At 43.3% G+C, this 20078-nt stretch overlaps 2 protein-coding genes across 3 annotated transcripts in view; both read right to left on the bottom strand.

The window, feature by feature from the left end:
* Positions 1-4179, bottom strand: part of ITGAE (integrin subunit alpha E) — a gene marked incomplete at its 5' end in the record, with an annotated part of 67860 nt that extends 63681 nt beyond the window's left edge. The window contains one exon of the mRNA XM_080826610.1: positions 4146-4179. Coding sequence (XP_080682736.1) covers positions 4146-4179 — 34 coding nt within the window. The remainder of the gene's footprint in view (positions 1-4145) is intronic.
* The window catches only part of NCBP3 (nuclear cap binding subunit 3), a 60637-nt gene that overhangs the window by 18633 nt on the left and 21926 nt on the right, over positions 1-20078 (bottom strand). Inside the window, exons 10-14 of one of the 2 annotated variants that reach the window (XR_013968120.1) lie at positions 18781-19072; positions 17008-17162; positions 15407-15568; positions 14407-14569; positions 13764-13926 (exon numbers count right to left, since the gene is read on the bottom strand). Coding sequence is in view for 1 of the 2 variants with exons in the window: in XM_080825887.1 (XP_080682013.1) it covers positions 13818-13926; positions 14407-14569; positions 15407-15568; positions 17008-17162; positions 18781-19072 (881 nt within the window). In the remaining variant the exon portion in view is untranslated. Of the gene's footprint in view, positions 1-13416; positions 13927-14406; positions 14570-15406; positions 15569-17007; positions 17163-18780; positions 19073-20078 lie in introns of those variants that run through there. The other variant, XM_080825887.1, reaches the window with a different exon arrangement.

The following is a 20078-nucleotide window of genomic DNA, read 5'->3' as shown; positions in this document are numbered from 1 at the left end:
AAAAAAGAGTTACAAATGGCCCCAGAAGCTGGGCACATTTCCTGCTGGGCAGAGCTCCCAGTCGTGCCAGCCCCTCACTGAGCCTGGGCAGAGCTCCGGGTTAGATAGCTGTTTAATTAGGTCAGCGAGAACCTCCTGTGCAAGCACAGTGGCATGAGAACATGTGTAGAGGGGATTTACCATATTCACTGAGCTTCCCTAGTCACCAGCACCCACCCTGAGTGCTGGCTGGAGTCAGGGATCTGCCAGCCGTGGGCCACCTTGCTAGAGCACATTCCCTCCATGCCCCTGACATTCTACCTTTGCTTGGGTTGTCACCAGATGGGGTAAGCCCTTCCTTCCCCACTGAGACTCAGATGCAGTGTTTCCATAGTGTAGTGGTTATCATGTTCACCTCCCACTGAGACTCAAGAAAATACAGCATGGACCCCAGACAGAGAAAGTCCTGTGTTCAAATCCTTGCTTTGCCACAGAGTCACGCTGAAGAAACTTAGGCTTGTCATCTCACCTCAGTTTCCCCACCTGAGATACATGGCTGTGCAGAGCAAATAGGACAATGCCTGCCCAGGGTCTGACACTGAAGGCTCAGTATGTGGGTGCTGATGTTAGTGTTATAACCACAAGGGAGGGCCTGTCATGTTCTGACAGCCTTACCCTCCATTTCAAGTCCCTCTTATGTGCTGTCAGACATGTGAGCCCAGCCAAACCAGTGTCTGTCACCACACTACCCACAGAGCTGCCTCTCCCAAGCTGTCTCCAGCCACCTAGGCCTGCTGAGTAAGAATAAGACCCTCCCTTCATCCTGTCAGCCAGCACTGCCTTCCTCCTTAAATCTTTATCTTCCCCCAACACACTGGGCATTTTAGTTTTTTTAAATTTTATTTTATTTAAATTCAGTTCATTAGTATATAGTGTATTATTACTGTATTATAGTGTATTATTAGTCCTCAGTTTGTTTCCTACAATTAAGAGTCTCTTATGGACATTTTAAGTACACATTCTCACAGCACTATTCTTGGTTTAGCAAACTTGGGTCCAGGGGGAATGGTTTGTCCAAATTTATAAAAGGAGCTAGCTGTAGAACTGGGACTAGAGTCGGGTGTTCTGACAATCTGCCCAGAACACCCAAAAAGGCCTTAGGGGAAACTCATGCCTCATAGCCACATGCAAGTTGCCTGTCCCATGGGGCAGTTCACCTTCAAGCCACCCACATTGTTCTTTCACACAGGGGCCTCATCATCTCCCCTTTCTCTGGGATTCCACCTTCCAACATGTAAGTCTCACTGTTGTCACTCTGCTCAAGATCTGCTGTGGCTTCCCATTCCCCTCAGGGTGAGGTCTAAGCTCCCTTAGGCTCCACATCCCCACTACCATCCTGGAGCTCTCCAGCCTGACTGCCCACAAGCCCCCCATACACACCCTACAAGCCAGCCTTCCAGCAAAGGTTGGAAACATCTGGTTCCCACATGGACCACAGTCCACACCTGGCTTGCCCACAAACATTGCTCTTTTCGGATGTTTTGCCTTTGCTTGAAACACCCTTTTCCCAAACCCCATGTGTGAGACCCCAAGGCATCCTCAATGGACCCACCAGCTCCGGCTAGAGAGTTTGTTGTGCAGCCTGCTTTCTCTTCACACAGGGGCCCAGAACAGGGACAGTGCACCCTCGTGCCCAGCATGTGCTCGGGCGGGGCGGGGGGGTGGTGACAGCAGCCTTCTGCTCCCACTCAAGCTTTGACCTGCATCTTCCTAAACAGACTCCTCACACTCCCTTATCTTTGTCCATACTAAACAGAAAGCCCCCCTCCAACAGTCTATATTTGCTGAAGACCTCCTCCATCTTCAGGGCCACATTGGACACTGGTCTCTCATCCCTAGCAACCAAGGTTTTCCATCAAATACTTGCCCACAAGTATTGGGGTGTGCCCTGGGAAGAGCCAGGTCTGACATCTTCCCACTCCCCATGAGGACCCAACAGGGCCACAGGTCTCAGCCTGAAGTTGGTACAACAGCGCAGCAGGCCCTAGACTTCTGGCTCCTTCTTTACCATTGCAAGGTGATGATGAAAGGAGAAGTGAGTGGCTGGGGTCACAGAACAGCTCAAGGGTAAAGGCGGAGCTGCGGACAGCAAGCTGTAGGGGAGCAGGGCAAGTCAGGGCTAGGAGTGGGGGTAAGGGTGGCTCCAGGGTTATAGCAGGTCTGTGTATCTGCTCCTGGCTTAAAAACTCTTATTAGACAATTGATGTTATCTCATCTGCTCTCACAGATGAGAAGTGGACATCATCACAGTGGGTGGCTTGGGAAGGGTAAAAGATCAGGGTCAGGCCAGAATAGTCTAGATTTCCTCCAGTCTAGGGAAGCCCAGCCAGGCACAGGATTCACAGCCCTGGGCCTGGAGTCATAGTCTGAGGGGTTCTTCCCACCCTCCTTGCATCTCCATTTCACTTTCTCAGACTCTTCTAGCCCGTAAGACTCAGCACCAGTCTCACCTCCTCTAGGAAGCACTTCAGGATTGGCCCATCCCTCCATTCCACCTCACAGCTTGGAGCAGAACTGTCACAGCTTCATTTCTCCCACTCAGACTGGAGCTGCTGAGGCCTTGCTCACACAACCTTCCCATTGCTTAGCCAAGTTGTGGGCTAAGTGATCTCATTGCAAGCCTGCTCCACCTTGCTATCAGCTGTCCATCAGCTTGGAGACTGTCTAGGCCCCAGAAGGGGTTTGATAAATGTCACTTGGATCAGCATTGCTGAAAAAGGCACTGGGGCAATAGCTGTTCATGTCAGAGGCCATGGGAAACAGAATAGCAGGAGCTCAGAATGATGCCAAGGTTAGCACCCCAGGCCATGGGGTATTCTAGAGCTGGGAGTCAGGGCAGAGGCCTGGGCTTGAGCCCCATTTCTCCATGTACTTGCTTGTACCTCTGGACAGTCACTGCACCTCTCTGGGCTCCAGAGTCTAGTCTCTTTTTCAGACATATTTGGTGATGGGGGATCAAAGCCCTAAGCCATAAAAAGTGTGAAACCCTCTCCACACTCTGTATGTGACTGAAAATAAAAAGAAGTCTAAACTGTAAAGTAAGAAAATGAAGCTCACAAAGTTTTGACCTTTTCATAATGATTATTTTGAGTATCAAATATTAAAATGTGTCCAAAACGTATGCTTTCCTGGTCCCTTACATGTTTGGCCTGCCGCCTGGTGACCTGGCCCCAGGGTGGATGCTAACTCTGAGATCCCCCCCAACAATGGATTCAGCTTTCTCAGACAGTCTGGTACTCAGTTGCTGGCCCCTGCCCATCCTTCAGGGAGAACTCAGGCTCCCAAGAGCCTTGAAAACATCTGCCTGATGTTTATCTCATTCTTCTACCAAGCTTCTGAGCAATGCAGGAGACCCCTGGGGAAGCTTGTGCCGATCAATATGCTGGACCACTCTAGCCCCTGGCTTGATCTGAGCTGCCTCCAGGGGCTCCCTGACTATGCTCAATCTTGTCCTTGAGGCCTTTTGACAGGTGCAGGTTCATGGCTTGCCTTGCCCCAAGTGGCTTCCATGGTAAGTTTAAAGGCCAGAATGGGACCCCTCAGCCTGGGGGAAGAGGAAGTGCCCCCTCCACCCACACACAGTTTCTCATACTAGCCCTAACATCAGAAACAGGAAGCAGGGTCCCCCAGTACATTCGCCTTCTACCAGACAGACACATGCCCTCCCCACAAGTCTCTCCTCAATGCTCATGTTCTCAGAGTCCCCCACCCTTATCAGCTGAGCCCCAATCTGGGATGGAAGGGTGCTTTGCTGGGGAAGGTGGATATCGTTAGCCTCCATACTCTGAGAACAAATTTGTACAGACCCAGGGATCTGCCCAGAATGGATGGTGTAGGGAAAAGGCCCAGGGTGGGGAGGGTAAACTGGCTGGAGGAGGAACAGGGTGGCAGAGTTTTGGAGTCTGAAGCCACAGGATATCAGCACTGCCAACAGCCTCAGAAGCCCTTCTGAGCAAGACTGGGGATCTAACCCAGCAAACAAGAGCGCCTCCCTTAGGGATTCCCTACGGTCTCTGACCTCTCACTCTGAGTGAGCCCCATTTAGACAGATAGGCTGTGCTGAGGGCACAGCAACCTCTCAGGACAGGGGGGTGAGGCTGACTTACTGGTTATGTAGAGCAGAGTGTGGAAGAGCCACATCCTAGCTGGAGCAGAGGCAGCGGCGTGGGCCTCAGCTTATTCAGCTTCCCCTCCTCTGCTTGGTGGCCTGGAGGCGGGGACAGGCACACACAGAAGCAAGGACCCACAGGCAGACAGGCACTTTCACATAGACACGGATGTTCCCACTTGTGCACAGCCGGCTGTGAGGCTTCCTCAGCAGTTGTGGGCTGGGTCCTGGAAGCTCAGAGACACTTATCAGCCCTTCCCCATGACCCACACTACGTGGAACAGTGAGACAAGGTTTAGCCTAGGAACATAGCTCTGGATGTCTTCACAGATGTTTGAGTGCAGAAGTAGTATTAATCCAGACGTTTATCATTCATGTGAGTGAGTCCCAGCCTCCTGCCCTGCTCTAGAACCTACCACCAGATACCTTAGCCCAACATCCAGCCCAGAGTCCTTAGTGGCGCTGCCTCAGCAATGAGAATGAGGTCCCCTTCCCACCTGAAGTACCCCCACAGCTAGAAACTGGGCTCCTGCACCTGGCCCCTGGACTCAAGGCCCTGAGGCTATGGAGGCCCTGTTAAATGTTAAGACCCAATGCACTGGCTGAAATCACCACCTCAGTGAATTCAGCTCGGCTACATTCTCTTTAAAACCTAGCTATAGTACCATGACGTGGGAACTAACTTAACAGAGCTCTGAGCTACCAGAAAACATAAAAATTCCATAAATCTTTCCAGCATACCTCTGATTCAATCCAACCCCCAAAGATATACTGCCAACAGCTTGCAGTCATATTTAAAAGCTAACTTCACAATTTGTCAAATTTTCCCTGTGACCAAGTCTGTCATCTGTCACAGAATGAAGTGTCCCCGCTTCCCAGATTGTTATGTGCAGAGCAGTGCTGTCCATCAGAACTATGATGATGTTCTAGACCTGCATTGTCCAATACAGTAATCAATAACCACATGTGGCTACCAAGCCCTTGAAATGTTACCAGTGCAACTGAGGAACTGAATTTTAAATTTTATTTAATTTTAATGAATTCACATTCAAAAAGGCAGGAGATTCTATGTCTCTCACACGAATGTCTGCATCCCCAGGAAGAGCATGCTGTAGTGTTAATGCAAATGTTAAAGCAGACAAGGGTGTTGACCTAATGATAAGATGAAAATCAATTTTATTTTGTTTCTCACTTTGAAAGTTTGCTTGGCCAGTCTTGTGGAGGTCACTGACACTTAAAACATGTTTGCATTGTCTGCTTTGGTCTGACAAAATACCCACAACTAATGTGACAGTTCCCTGATGCTATATGATTGCTTGAACAGAGATTACAATTCACTGTTTCTGACACTGTCCAACAGCTGGAAACAAAGTTCCAGGTCTGATGATCTGCCTGCCAGATCACAAAGAAGACTATCCAAATTGGCTCAACCTTGTTGTGGTCCAGATCCCTGGCCTGTTTTCCTAACACTCCAAGGCTCAGTGACTTTCCCCTTACCCCACACTTGTTTGGAGTGCCAGGGGCACTTGGCAGAGCCAGGATAGGTTCCTCTCCCCATCACTGGCCCAGAGGCGTTGGAGAGTAGCCCCAGGCCACAGAGCAGATCAGCAGTAGGGACACGTTAGAACCCAGGACTGCAGATGCTCAAGATTTCTGAAAACAGGACTTCGTGTCCGAAGTATGAACTTCAGGGCACCTCAGGAGGCCAAGCGAAGCTGATGACTGGAGGATGGACAGGATGCAGGGCCATTTCTGCATCTTTGGGGACGTCTAGAATGCAGATTCATCCTGCATTCCTCAAAGATGTGTTTACCCAAGCTTGCTGGTGTCAGCATGACACAACTCTAAATCACAAGCACACATAGGTCCTTTGAGCCTATCTGAGATTAACTACTGTCCCCACAAATCCAAACCTAAGATTCACAAGGAAAGAGCCAGACTGTGTTCTACAATACTTCTGTTTGGCACCTCATACAGGTTTTAGACAAATGGTAAGGGACCAACTTGAGGGATATTCTACAACATAACTGGGCTGAACTCTTCAAAAACATCAGTATCATAAGACAAAGGTTAAGGAATTGTTCCAGGTTAAAGGAGACTAAGGAAAGGAAACAAAATGCAGTGTGATCCTGGACTGGATCATAGACCAGGAAAAAAAAAAAAGCTTTCAAAAACATTACTGAACATTATTGGGACAGCTGGCAAAAATGAAACATGTATCTAATTATTAGATACTACTGTACTAATTAGATAAAATTATACATTTCTTGAATTTGATAATTATGTCATTGTCATATGAGAAACTGTCCTTATTTCCTAAGAAATTTAGGAGATGTATACTAGAATATTCAGGGGTAAATGGACAGGTGTATGCAAGTCACTCTCAAACAGGTCATGCTTCAGAGGTGGAGATGGGGGGACAGAAGGCAGGAGAGAAAGAATGAATGGTAAAATATGGCAAAATGTACTTTGTCCTATCCTTGAAACTTTTCTGTAATTTTGAAATTATTTCAAAATTGTCTTAAAAGTTACAGGATGGAGAAGACCTGTTCAGCAAGAGGTAAAAGTACTAACTGCTCCCTGTCTTGAGAGTGAGTCAAAAGCTCTGATATCTGCACTCACCAGCGGATACGGGGCAGTTCCCCTCGTCTTGCCTCATCGCCTCTGGACACAGATGTTCTAACTACCCACTAGCCTTCTGAGTCCTGAGAAGCTGGGTAGAGGAAATTTGGAAGAGTGAGGACTTACTGAGAGAGGACTGCTGGCAAAGGGCACCTGGGGGAAGTCTGAGGAACAGTAAGAATCACTGCCATTGACTGAGCACTAAGGAGGGAATGCCAGATTCAGTGCCAAGGGCCTTCCATGCAAAGCCCTCATCTCATCCTAACAGCCAACCTACTTGGTTATCCTGAAATCCCAGATGAGGATACTAGCCTGGAGAGGTTAAGTAACTTGCCTAAGGCCATATGGCTAATAAGTGGCAGAGTTGGGACTTAAGACAGGTCTGTTTCCTCTAGTATCAGGATTCTGAACTACTATAATCCTCCTACCCTCATACCCATGGGTCTAAATTCCTCCCAGTTCATGAGCTTTTAAAAAGCAGAGACCTCATTTCACAAACATATAACGGGATTTTCGCATTACGGGGTGTCATGAACTCAATTGTGTGCCCCACTGCCAAATTCATATGTTGAAGCCATAAAGCCCCAACTTGAGTTTATTTGGAGATAAGGTCTAAAGGCCTTAAGGGAGATAATTTAAGGTCATAAATATATGGCCCTAATAGGCTTAGCAGTCTTAGAAAAGGAAGAGAGATCTTTCTCTCCATGTGCATGTACCAAGGAAAGGCCATGTGAGGGCACTATGAGAAGATGGCCGTCTGCAAGCCAGGAAGAGAGCCCTCATTAGGCCTTTCAGACTCTAGACAGTGAGAAACTAAATTTCTGTTATTTAAGCCAGTCTATGGTATTTTGTTATGGCAGCCTAAACTAATACAATGGACTACCTCCTAAAAAGCCTCCCAAATAAAACACTTGGGTGTGTGTGTGTGTGTGTGTGTGTGTGTGTGTGTATTTGTTGGGGAAGGTGGGCTTAGTGGGGAAGAAGCAAGGGAGAGAATCCTCTTATTCTTCTGTAACTGAGGGGTTGGTTTATGGACTAAAGGTCCAAGGGCTTAGGCCTCTTGCTTGCCCAACTTCCTTCCTATTCAATTTAGGCTTCTAATGGTCTTTACAAAAGTAAAGCAAAGATCCTAGAACTCACATTAGCAACAGAAAGAAACCTGGACACCATCCCAGCTGAGCCCTTCATTTGACATACAGGGAAACTGAGATCCAAAGAGGTGAAGGGACTTGTTCAGTCTTCTCCAGTTTGTGTGTGCGAAAAAACGAGTCCCCAGGGCTTCAGGCCTGGTCTGACACTAGTCTATTTGACCATCCTCCAAAGACACTCTACCTGAGCTAAAAGTGCAACCTCCTGATCATGGGCTTCCTGAGTACTCCTTGCCAATGACAAGAGGGGATGCACCACATGATTAAACACACAAAAAGCCAGGAAGGGATAGGAAGGTCATGTCTCCTCTCCCGCCAACGGTGTGGGCCTCTTGCCTTCACTAACCTACATCAGTCAGTGGTGAGGGTGACAGGCAATTTGTGAAACACAAAGTTTCACCTACTAAAGAATCTGGTCACGCAAAGAGGGCCTCCGAACTGCTAAAGCAAAAACAGGTAAGAACCCTAGGGCAGGGAATTGACTTTGGCAGGTTAATACCATCCACACTCTAGAGTTTTATTTATAGCACAGAAAGTCCCACTTCAGTGCCTCATAATCTGAAATAGGCTTTTGAGCCAGCATTTCTCTAATTGTTCCCAGGAATATCAAAATCCTGTGAAATGCTCATAGAATTTCATTTAAAAAAATGCTACCATATTTTTTCTTCTAAGATTTATTTTATAAACATGTTAAGAAAAGTTCTGGATTTTCATTGGTCAGATTATGCAATAACAATCTGCCTTGAAGCAAGTGTGATATTCTCAAAATTATCAAAAACATTCTGTCCTTTTAGTTCTTAAAGAAAAAAAAAAGGCTTTAACTTCTCATTTGCTTCCTGTTATATAAAGTTTAAAAGCAAATACTCGTAACCAAATTTATTTGTACAGCAATTAATTAATATGTGAAGCCATGATTTGTTTGCTGTTAATGTTAATCCAAACGGGCTGTTAGCATTTCAGCGTAACTTTAAGAATGCTCCGAGTGAGAGGTGGACTATTACTGGAGGCCAAAGAGCTGCTGCCTAAACAAGTTGTTTCTCTTCACCTTCTTTGGACTGCCACCACTTTCCTCTCCAATAGGAACCAAAGCTAAGAACTGACTCAGTAATTCTTCCTTGGGGCCTCTCATCCAGCTGCCAGCTTCCCTTCCTGCTCTCCTGGGGCAGATGAATGCTTTCCAAAAAAATATTCTACATGATGCTCTTGCAAATTCTTTACATAGCAGGTAAACTTCAGCTCAGATACGGCCAGATCATCAAAATTTGAATTTTATGGAGGTCTAATTAATGACATTTTTTTCTTATACAAATACAGTTTATGCACTTCTATATAATATTCATTTTTTTCAATCTGGTAGTGTCAGCTAGAATTCAACTAGCCTGTAGGCAAAGGAGTCAGAGCTGGGTTGTTACCATAATTCACTCATTTACCAAACACTTTTTAAGTACTACTTACTCTGGACTGGCATGGTGGGAGGATACAGAGATAACAACATGAAGACACCGGCTCATTAGGAGCTCACAGGCTAAAAGGGAAAATAAAACATGAACATCAAGTATCGTGTGTACAAGGCAGAAAACAAGGACTAGCCTGTAAGAGGACCCAAAGGCCTCAGAGAATGAAGCTGTTCCTGCAGCTGGGGGATTTATACATTCACCGCATGTTTACAGATAACCTGCCAGGTTTCTCTAAGACTGGAGAAACATCCGTGAACAAACCAGACCTGGTCCCTGCTCTCACAGAGCTTACAATCTAGCAAAAAAGAGACAAAGTAGGAACAGGACATTACAATTCAGTGTATAGGTGTGCTGGCTTTGGGGGGCAGTTACAGAGATTTGGCATCAAACACACATTTCACTTAGGCAAACACAATGGTATATTTTCCTGAAAAAGTTGGAAAAAAAAACCAAACAAACAAGGAAAAAGCAAAGCAATTTTAAGTCATTTGGGCCATTTCACCTCCATTCACCTAAAGGTAAGCTTGTGCCCTGCCACACCTGTGGCCTGTACAGTTCCCAAGAGCCTCTTCAAAAGTGAGTTGCTTGCCTGAGTGAATTTAACACCTAAAAATAAGTGGATTTTTTTTTTTTTTAAACAAAATATGGCCTTCACTGTAGGCCAACCACTTCACCTGTAACTCAGTCAAAGAAACTATGGTCCCACACAGGCAGGAACCCATGATGCTGGTTTTCAACATGGCACCTTCCCCAGGATTTCCAAGTGGAATTTTGATTACACTCCATTTTTATCTTAGGTGTGACTGTATAGCCCAACCCTGAAATGAGCAGAGTCTCATTCATGGCAGTACTGTGGGATACATAGCAGGGGCCCATAACCTGGCTCTGGAAGATGGAGGCAGCCACCTGGTCTTTAAGTCCTTGAAGATGAGGTGTCTTTAAGTCCTTGAGGATGAGGGAAAAGAGAAGGCAAAGCTTAAGAGAAGGGAGAAAGAGCCAGGGGAGTGTGTCACTGCTAGGGAAGAAAAGCACTAAAGACTGGTGAGATCAAGATGGGTCCAAGGAACTAGTGGGCACAGGGCAGGGGAGGCGGGGAGAACTGGCCAAAGATACCAAAAGTTAAATTCTGACAAGTCTTGTGAGCTATCATTGGAGTTTGGCATTTATTCCAAGGACAATAGTGAAGCTTTAGAAAGGTTTTACGCAGAAAAGTAACAGAATAACTTTAAGAAAGTTCATTCTGAAGCACAAGAAATGATGCCCAATATCATTAGACATCAGGGAAATGCAAATCAAAATCACAATGAGATACCAATTCACGCTGTGAAATAACGAGGGTTGTCAAGGATTGTGAATAAACTAGAGCCCTCATACACTAATGGGGAAAATGGAAAATGATGCTGCCATTTGGGAGAACAGTCTGGCAGTTCTTCAGAGGGTTAAGACAGACTGTATGACCCAGCAATTCCACCCTAGTTATATAACCCAAGAGTAATAAAAACATAACCACACAAATACTTGTACATAAATGTTCCATAGCAGCATAATTCACATCAGCCAGAAGTGGAAACAACCCAAATGTCCATCAACTGATGAATGAATAAAATGTATTGTATTCATACAATGGAGTATTATTCATTAACAAAATGAAGTACTAACACAGGCTACAACACAGATGATCCTCAAAAATATGTTTAGTGAAAGAAACCAATCACAAACGCCACAAAGTGTATGATTCCATTTACATGAGTGTTCAGAATAGGCAAATCCATAGAAACCAAAAGCAGAGGTTGCCAGGAGGGGAGAGGAACTGGGGAATGATTGCTAATGGATATAGGGTTTGTTTTTGGTGATGAAAATGTTCTAAAACTGACTATGGTGATGGCTACACAACTCAAATATACTAAAAGCAACTGAAGTGTATACTTTATTTTTTTTCCTAAAATTTTTTATTTTTAAGTAATCTCTACACCCAACGTGGGGCTTAAACTCACAACCCAAAGATCAAGAGTCGCATGCTCCTTCAACTGAGATAGCCAAGTGACCTTGAAGTGTATACTTTAAAGGAGTGAAGGGGTATGCTATGTAAATAATAGCTGTCAAGCTGCAAACAACAACAAAAGTTCATCCCAGCTGTAGTACACAGAACAGAGATGGAGGGATGCGGTATGGGGAAGAGATCAGGGAGGAGGCTGTCACAGGGATAAAGTGGGAGAAGACAGTGATTTGAACTAAAGGGAAGGAGTTCATGGGACCAGACAAAGGGGCCAGAGGAGGGCTTGTCACAAGCTCCACAAGTTCTCCTGGGTAGCTGGTGTCTCTCCCAAGAAGGAAAGCAGGAAACAGAAATGAGGTATCTGAAATTACTATGAAGCAGCAAAAATGTATTTGCAATCTCATATGCATAAAGACTAAGAAGAATATAGAAAAGTGTGCAGCCCTGAAGCCCACATACATAAGGAGCACCCAGGCACAATGAGCTGCCACTAAGGGACCATCCTGACAGTCCACCCTCACTCCCAAACTCCAAAGAAAGGGCCTGGGCATTCAGAGCACGTGTAAGATGTTGCAAGATCTGAGTGCCTGAGTGTGGGCCAGAGAGCGAGAGAGGAGGTAGCCAACAATAACTTGGGGAAGTAAAATCTTCTAAGATACTTTTCCAGGGTCTGTATATCTGTAAGAATTTCAAGTCTGCCCAAGCAGGCATTTTTCTTGGTTAGATCAAAGGCCCAGTTTTGACTACACACCACCACCTTTCCAGAAAGCATTCCCTGATCTCTAGCAGGAGACTGGCAAGGGCTATTAGACCATGGGATAGATGGGCCCAAACTACTGGTGGAAAAGGTCATGACTGGCAAACACAGAAGAAGGGCCTTTTCAAAATACTGCTGAGACCACATCAGTTAGGACCCTGACCACAAGGATATCTCTGTCCCACTAGAAGACCCAGAGACTGTAATGGAAATGGGATAGGGATGAATCCCTGCCCAAAACCTCATGCATGCCCTTCTTGACCCTCCCCACAGGTGCAACAGAAACCAGTGCTGGCCAGCCCACAACCATTGCTTCAGGAAGAGTAAAACACCACTGAGATGCACCAACAAAGTCAGAAGCTCTGGTACCAGCCCATTCATTTGCCAGATGGGACAGATGGAACAGAAAGCAGGGGTTGGCATCCAGGTCTCTGACTCTCAGAGACCTTGTTCTTGTTCTTCTCACTCTACCAAGTCCCCAAACCTTGCCCCGTCTCAAGAATCTGGCTCTCAGCTGTATGCTCCACAGAACAAAAAAGGGAGGAACCTCAGAAACATTAGGTCTCAACTGGCAGAGAACCATCCCTCTCTAAGAATCCACTCCGGAAGTGGAAACATACCACAGTTACAGCCTCTAATCTTTCCAAAGGGAGTGAAAAGCAGGTTAACCAACAAAACATGGTGCAGTACAGTTGCTGCAGCTCTCAAGTCCTACAGCCCTTTCCTTCCTTTATTAGCAGCAGTGTTCTGCATTCAATCACATCACACCGTAATCAACTCTCAATGCCTCAAGCAAAGATCCTTAGAATCCAGGACTATACCAGGTACTGAAACACTCCAGACAGGTGAGGAGTTGTGATATCACAATGAGACAAGGGCTTACTCTCTCTAATTCTTAAGTTCTAGTGAACTGAAGTGAAACACTATTTTTAAGCCTGCAGAAGAATACAAACATTAAATACTTCAAAATAAAGATCAAATAGGAAGATAAAATAATCTACTGCCTTTAAAATAATCTGAAAGGAGTTTAGAAGTAAATGAGAAATAAACTAAAATTTCTGTAACTATTATCTTATTTGACAGTTTTAAAGATATCTTCAGGTGCCAGAACTTGGAAATACAAAGAATAAATACTAATGTATCACTTCTGAAGTGATAATAAACAACAGGACCCCATCTCAGATGGATGGATTTTTTTCCTACAGTGGCCAAAAAGCAAGCTGAACACTATATACAACAGACAGACTATACAATTAGGATCATTTAAAAATAATGAGACTCCTCTCCTTGCCGTCTTCCAAAGTATATAATATATATTTAACAGCACACATAAGATACCACTTGAGCTTCCCTTGTAGCCAACAGGAAGTATTTTCACATATAAAAATTAAAAATTTAAACTTTTAAATCATTAATATTTTTAAACATAATACAGACTTAAAAATTGTTCAACATTAACCCATAACCCCACCCCTAGCACAAAAATCCACCCCAAATCCAGAAGTCACAGTTTTTTGTTCCTAAAAATCCCATAGCACTGAACTTGATCTTCACTTCAAGCTGATTGCTAAGAGGCCCGTAACAGAAATCCCCAGGGAGGAACGGAAGCACGATCGATGCTGCATCTCTTATCTACCTGGGCGGCACTGGTGCACCTCTGAGGTCAGGTCCATGAGATTCGGCCCCCACACTAGGGTCCCGGAAGGGTGAGCTGGCAGCTTCCCTCATCTTCCCCCTCGAAGGCTGTCCAATAAGCACCTGGGAATTGACTTTTCTTGGGAAAAGGGTGCTGGTAACAGCTGTCAGGGCCAAGGCAATAGTGAGAAGTTCAGTTCTCTGCTCTTTGGATGAACTGTGTAAAACATTTCTTTAAAAGACACAATGTTAAAAATATTAAGAAAAACGTCTACAAAATCTGGAGGGCTGCCTTCTCCTCAAAGGGTAAAGCTTGTGGGGTAGTGGGGAAAGAACTGAGGGCCCAGAACTCTTACTCTGCAGCAAAAGATAGATAGATGCCCTTCAAAACATGTCACATTCTTAACATGTCTTGCTGAAGCAGCAAGAGCTGAGGGTGACTGTGTAGGAGCAGGAGGGGCGCCAACTCCTGCGGGGGGGGGGGGCGTGGGAAGGGAAAGGTTCCTACTGTGCACCCCACCCTGCATGAGAATGTCAGATTTTAGGGCAGCTGCCATTAGCCCCAAGGGCATCAGGACTCTGCCTCTGAACCAGAGCTGCTTTCCCGACTAACTTCAATCTGGAGAGATGGTAAGTTATCTAACCGGCTCTTCTTTTGGCGAGACTGTTCTTTCTCCTTTATCAGAGCCCCCCATGCCCTTTGCAGCTCAGAGTCATCTTCCTCAGTGCCTGGCGCCCTGTGATCCACCTTTTTTGTGTTCTTTTCTTTGGTCTTGGGTGCAGATCCTAAGCGCGTCCATAAACTACCTGTTTGGGTGAGAAGACATTTCAGTTTTGGTGGTTGATCAATGCTGAGAAGCAGGGTAATGCTGAGGAAGAAGGGGCACTGCCCTTCTTGAGAGGGGTCTATGGCTCTTGTAACCTCTGTGCAGCATTAGGAAGATAATCTCATTTCCCTGGCTATCATCCCTGCCTGTGAACTGAGGGATCTGGACCCTCAGTTGGGGTCTCGCAGCTAGCGGACGTGTGCCTCCCGTGTATAACAGAAACACCTGGGAAGCTGCTTATGCTACACCTGCCCCTCCCTGGTGAGACTCACCATTCTCTGTAGAGCTTCATTCTGCCAGGAGTGGGCCATTCCCAGATCATTACCAGCTATAAAGTCTGCAAACTGATAGGCCTGCTATACTGTATACTTTCAGAAATTTGGCCCACTATCCCACTATACTTTTTAAAATACACTTTATTAATATCTAACAATAGAGACATATGTGTTTAGAATTTCATAGCATACTACACTATAAAGGCAATTAAACATTTATAAAGAATTTAACAATGTGAAAAATGATCACAATAAAATCCTGTATGAACAAAGCAGAATATGTATATTGACAAAGATGTGAATAGAGACTTAAGCCTAAAAAGTATCTGCGCTAAACAGAAAGAATAAAGGTGGGTTTTTCCCCCTATTTTCTAAATTTTCCAAACCCTTATTATTACAATTATGACAACGACTATAATGGAAGAGGAAAAGTAATTTATTTTTGATATATGCTATTTCCTGCCTTTGACCAACAAAGTATTTCTATGCTATAGTCTGCTCTTACCCAATTCCTATCCCACTCAGTTTTAAGTGTTACCAACCTGATTTCTTCTCCCGTGTATCAGAGTAGAGGCCTTTAACATCTTGTCTGGGAACACCCAGCCTACTATGTACATCAGAAAAAGGCTCTCTCCGAAAGACTGGATTACTACTAAAAGCCTTTTCTGGAGAATACGGTCTTTTTCCTAACCGCTGGCGTATATCTAGAAAAAGAAAAAAAAGTATTACTGTGACCAAACATGAGCTTTGCTAATGATACTGTCAACCTGAGATCCCTAGAGGACCTGGTGCCAAATCTCCCCAAATGATGACAAAGAGCCTTACAAAATCAAACTTCTAAAATCCTTCTCTCTAAATAATGAGTCTGGATTCCCCTAGGAAAGGTCAGACATAGGGGCTTTTAGTGGAAAAGAACTGCTCCAGAAAGGAACTTTTGACACAAAATCAGCTGTTTTTGTTTTTTGTGCAAGTGTGTGTGTGTTTTTTTTAAGTAGAACCAAGCATACCAAAGAATTTACAAACATTTCAGCTAACAAACATTACTGTAAGTTCCCTGAGGGGAAACCTTTCAACATATAAGGAATTCTTAATGAACTTACTATATTTAACAGTAAATGTAATGAGATTGACAAAAACCAAAGGATCAAGGGAAGATATGTCAAATCAAATTTGTTTTTCCTCCCTCCAATCCCTCCAGAAATCTGTCCTCTTGAGTTCCCTCTAACAATGACAGCATGTAAACAACATGTTCATTAGCAAGTCACTGTACTGGGGCTTTCATCCATCTTGTTTATCGTCTCAGAGAGCAGCATCCCCAACTTTCTGGTTTCTCAGGCCTGAGCCTTTTGGCTTCTTTCCCTTTGCTCCCTCACTTCCTAGTGCCAAGTCTTCTTCCTTCACAAGGTTTGATGTTCTCACCCATTCCACCTCCACTCTCCCTGATCTAGTTCAGGCCCTTGTTACTTATTTGACTTTCTACCCTACCCCATCCTGCCACAAATTATCTTTCTAAAATAGATATAAGATCAGGTTACTTCCCACCTCAAAAAAACAGGTTTGCTAACAGAGATCCCACTCCCTCCATCAGCCTTGCTCTAAAGCCACTTTCTTTAAGAAGCCCTCCACAATTCCCCCTGTAGATCTACCTCCTCTCTGTTTTCCCACAGCCCACAGCTTATAGATGTATCAGAGCACTTACTCCATTCTGTTTCGCAATGGAATTACTTGAATGCGTGCACTTGTGTTTCTCCATCTAAGTTCTATGAATCCCCTCCAAAGATTCTAACACTCCCAGCATATAACCCAGGGTCCAGCATATAGCAGGCATGGCCAAGTACCTACTTTGCACTTGTATACTAGCTAGTTCAAATTCTTGACCAACAACTCAACTTAATTTCTATCATCCTTATGTATAAAGTATATCAATGACATACAGAATAAAATAACTGGGACAAAAATATTGAAAGCTAATACTGCAAAAGGATCATTATTTTTCAAGTCCTAAAGTTCCAACACCTAACTCAAAATTTAGAAGTGGAGAACTAGGACAACTAAATCAGTTCATTACTCGCAATGTTTTATCCAAGGACCTATCTCTGTCCTGATTTGCTTTCTGGAGCTCAGAAACACAACTGAACAATACCTGACTTAGTACTGCTGCCTGGTGGCCGTGGACGTGTGTGCTGACGTTTTTCATCTAATAGATGTCGGACATCTACAAACTTCTCAGTTGGTAATTTGTTACCAATTCGGTTTTTGATATTGCTTGTGGATATAGTATCTGCCCTCATGGAGTTCCTTTAAAAAAGAAAAAAAAGGTACAATTAACCAGCTTCAACTATGGGGTAATGACTATGCAATAATCTCATATACTTTGGAGAAGACAATTTAAGAAGCTCAATTTAACAGAGCCAATATTCACTCACAAATACAATATACCAATAATTATTTGTTTACAATAGCATATCAGCCTGCTATAAAGAGATCAATCAGGGCAAGTAGGTTTCTGAGTTTTCCAGGGTGGTTTCCACAAACGGTATCTGTAAACTATCAAAGAATGTGTAATTGTGAATCCCAGTCCCCTCCCTTCTAGGACAAACGTTAAGTAAGGCCTGCAAAGGGCTCACGGATCTCTGTTAACCCAGGCTGTGATTTTGCTGTAGTCAAGATAGAAGAGTCTACAGTAAAGGGCAGACTTCTCTGTCAAAGACATCTGCTACCATGCTAGGCACCAGCATTATTCTGGCAGCATTCAACACTGGAAAGGTCTCCGAAAACTAAAAATAAGGATATGAACAAAGCCATACAAAAGAATTAGACTGAATTGTTTTTCCCTTCCCCAAATACACTACCAAGAACACTTAGAGAACCCCTGGACCCCAACACTTTGAGTTGTGCATATGCTATCTGCCCTCAGGAATCTGCTCATCCCTACTAGCCATCAAAGAAACACACATTAATATGTTTATTAAAATAAATAAATAAATTTTTTAAAAAAAGAAACACATTAAAATACCTATTTTTTGGTCCACAAAATTAGCAAAAATTAGAAAGACTGGTTAAGACTGGTGAGTAATAGGTAATAGTTTATAAAGTGAGTAAAACCTATTTGGAGGGAAATTTAGCAAAACCAATTTTTTTTTCAAGATTTATTTATTTTGGAGACTGAAAGAGACCACGCACATGCGAGAATAGGGGTGGGTGGGGAAGAATAGAGGGTCTTAAGGAGAGTCTTAAGCAGACTCCATGCTGAGTCCAATGTGGGGTTCAATCTCACAATCCTGAGATCATGACCTGAGCTGAAACCAAGAGCTGGATACTCAACCAACTGTGCCACACAGGCACTCCTAGCAACATCACATTTTTAAACATTTATGTAGCTTTGTGCAATAACTGGGATTCAAGAAATTTATCTAATTAGTGCAACAGTAAGAAAATAGAAACCTAAATGTCTTTCAATAAGGAAATAGTTAAATAAATCACGATACTTTCAAACAATGTACTATGTCTGGGTGAAAAAACAGCAGAAATCTTCAGTATATTAAACAGAAAGAGCACACTGCAAAACAATATAAATACAACTTCATTTTTGTAGAACTATATAATTTCTCCATGCTTTACGTATAGGCATAAAATTAGCAGGAAAGTTATTAATTCAATTGCTAAGTTGTTATTTTCGGAAAGATGACATTATGGGTGATTTTCACTTTCTATTACTATCTCATTTTTTATAACAAGGACTACTTCTGGTATATTTACAAGAAAAACTGGATGCTTTTATTCAAATTCTTCAACAGACTAATAAGAAAACAGATAAAAGCGATTATAGAATGAAGAGGAGTTAAGAGAAAGCTATAAATTAGTATTTAAAATAAAATTAAAAGCTAGCATTGCTAAAGAGAAAAAATATTTTTACCTAATATTTTTCAACTGAGATTCCACTTCGTCAGCATACATGGTCATTTTCATGCTTTTCTTTGGTGAAGGAGTGGAAATCATTTTCAGTTCTAGATCATAGTCCATTTCATCGGAGTCTGAACTGCTGGCACTGGACTGCCTAGATGTGCTCCGTTCCCGGGTCTGCTTGAGAGCTGGGAGCTCCTCATGGTACTCCACCACCACCCTGTCATCTGCATCCATGTCCTGGTCCTCCTCTTCTTCCTCCTCTTCTTCCTCTTCAATGGGTTCCTCTGGAACATTTACTAGTCCTAAGAAATTTAACCAAAAAACATTAGGAAAAGCATTGAAACTAACAAATCTGATTTTCTACTCTACATTGGTGACCTTTTCAAAAGGTGGGGTTCCCATTCCCAAGATATTACTGGAGCATTATCTATGTAAGTGCCAATCTAGTTGCCACTCTGATACCTACAACAGAAGAATGGCTAGGTAAAGTATAATCTAGTAACCTGATGGAATATTATAAAGTAATCTAAAGTACAGTTGATTGTCATTATTCATGAATTCTGTATTTATAAATCAGCCAAATTTATTTGTATCTCCACACCAACACTTGTAGGGTTGTTTTCTTGTCATTTGTGAACATGTGCATAGTGGCAAAAAATTGAATCATCAGATGTGCATATTCCCAGCTGAGGTCAAATGAGGCAATACTCTGCTTTCTTGTTTCAGCTCTCATACTGTAAACAAGTGTTCTTTTTGCAGTTTCTTAAGTGCCATGCTTTTCATATTTTTATGGCTTTTGTTGATTTCATTTAAAAATTTTTAAAAATGTCCTCTAAGTGTACTGCCAAAGCTATTTAGAGTTCCTAAGCCCAAGCAGGCTGTGATGTGCCTTACAGAATAAACATGTGTTAAATAAGATTTGTTCAAGCATGAGATACAGTGCTGTTGGCTGTGAGTCCAATGTTAATGAATCAACAATATGTATTAAATAAGAAGTCTTTAAACAGAAACACAATTTAAGAAGGTTATATATTGATCAGTTGATGAAAATGGTGCGACCAGAGTCTCTGAATGGTTTAGTATTCACTATATCAATGATCACAATGACTTTATAGAACATAACCACTATGAATAATGAAAATCAATTGTAACTTTAAAGTTCATGGGAAAATGCTTTTAAGTGGGAGAAGACTATAAAATATATGTTAACAATTATATTTATTATGAAAAGAGACAAGTAAGAAAAATGTAAAATGAAATCAGTTGTTTATGTTAGAGTGCTAGAATTAGGGGCAATCTGCTTTTTAA

This window comes from Martes martes (assembly GCF_963455335.1).
Source record: "Martes martes genome assembly, chromosome: 16".
Taxonomy (NCBI): domain Eukaryota; kingdom Metazoa; phylum Chordata; class Mammalia; order Carnivora; family Mustelidae; genus Martes; species Martes martes.
This window is presented reverse-complemented; position numbering and strand designations above follow the sequence as displayed.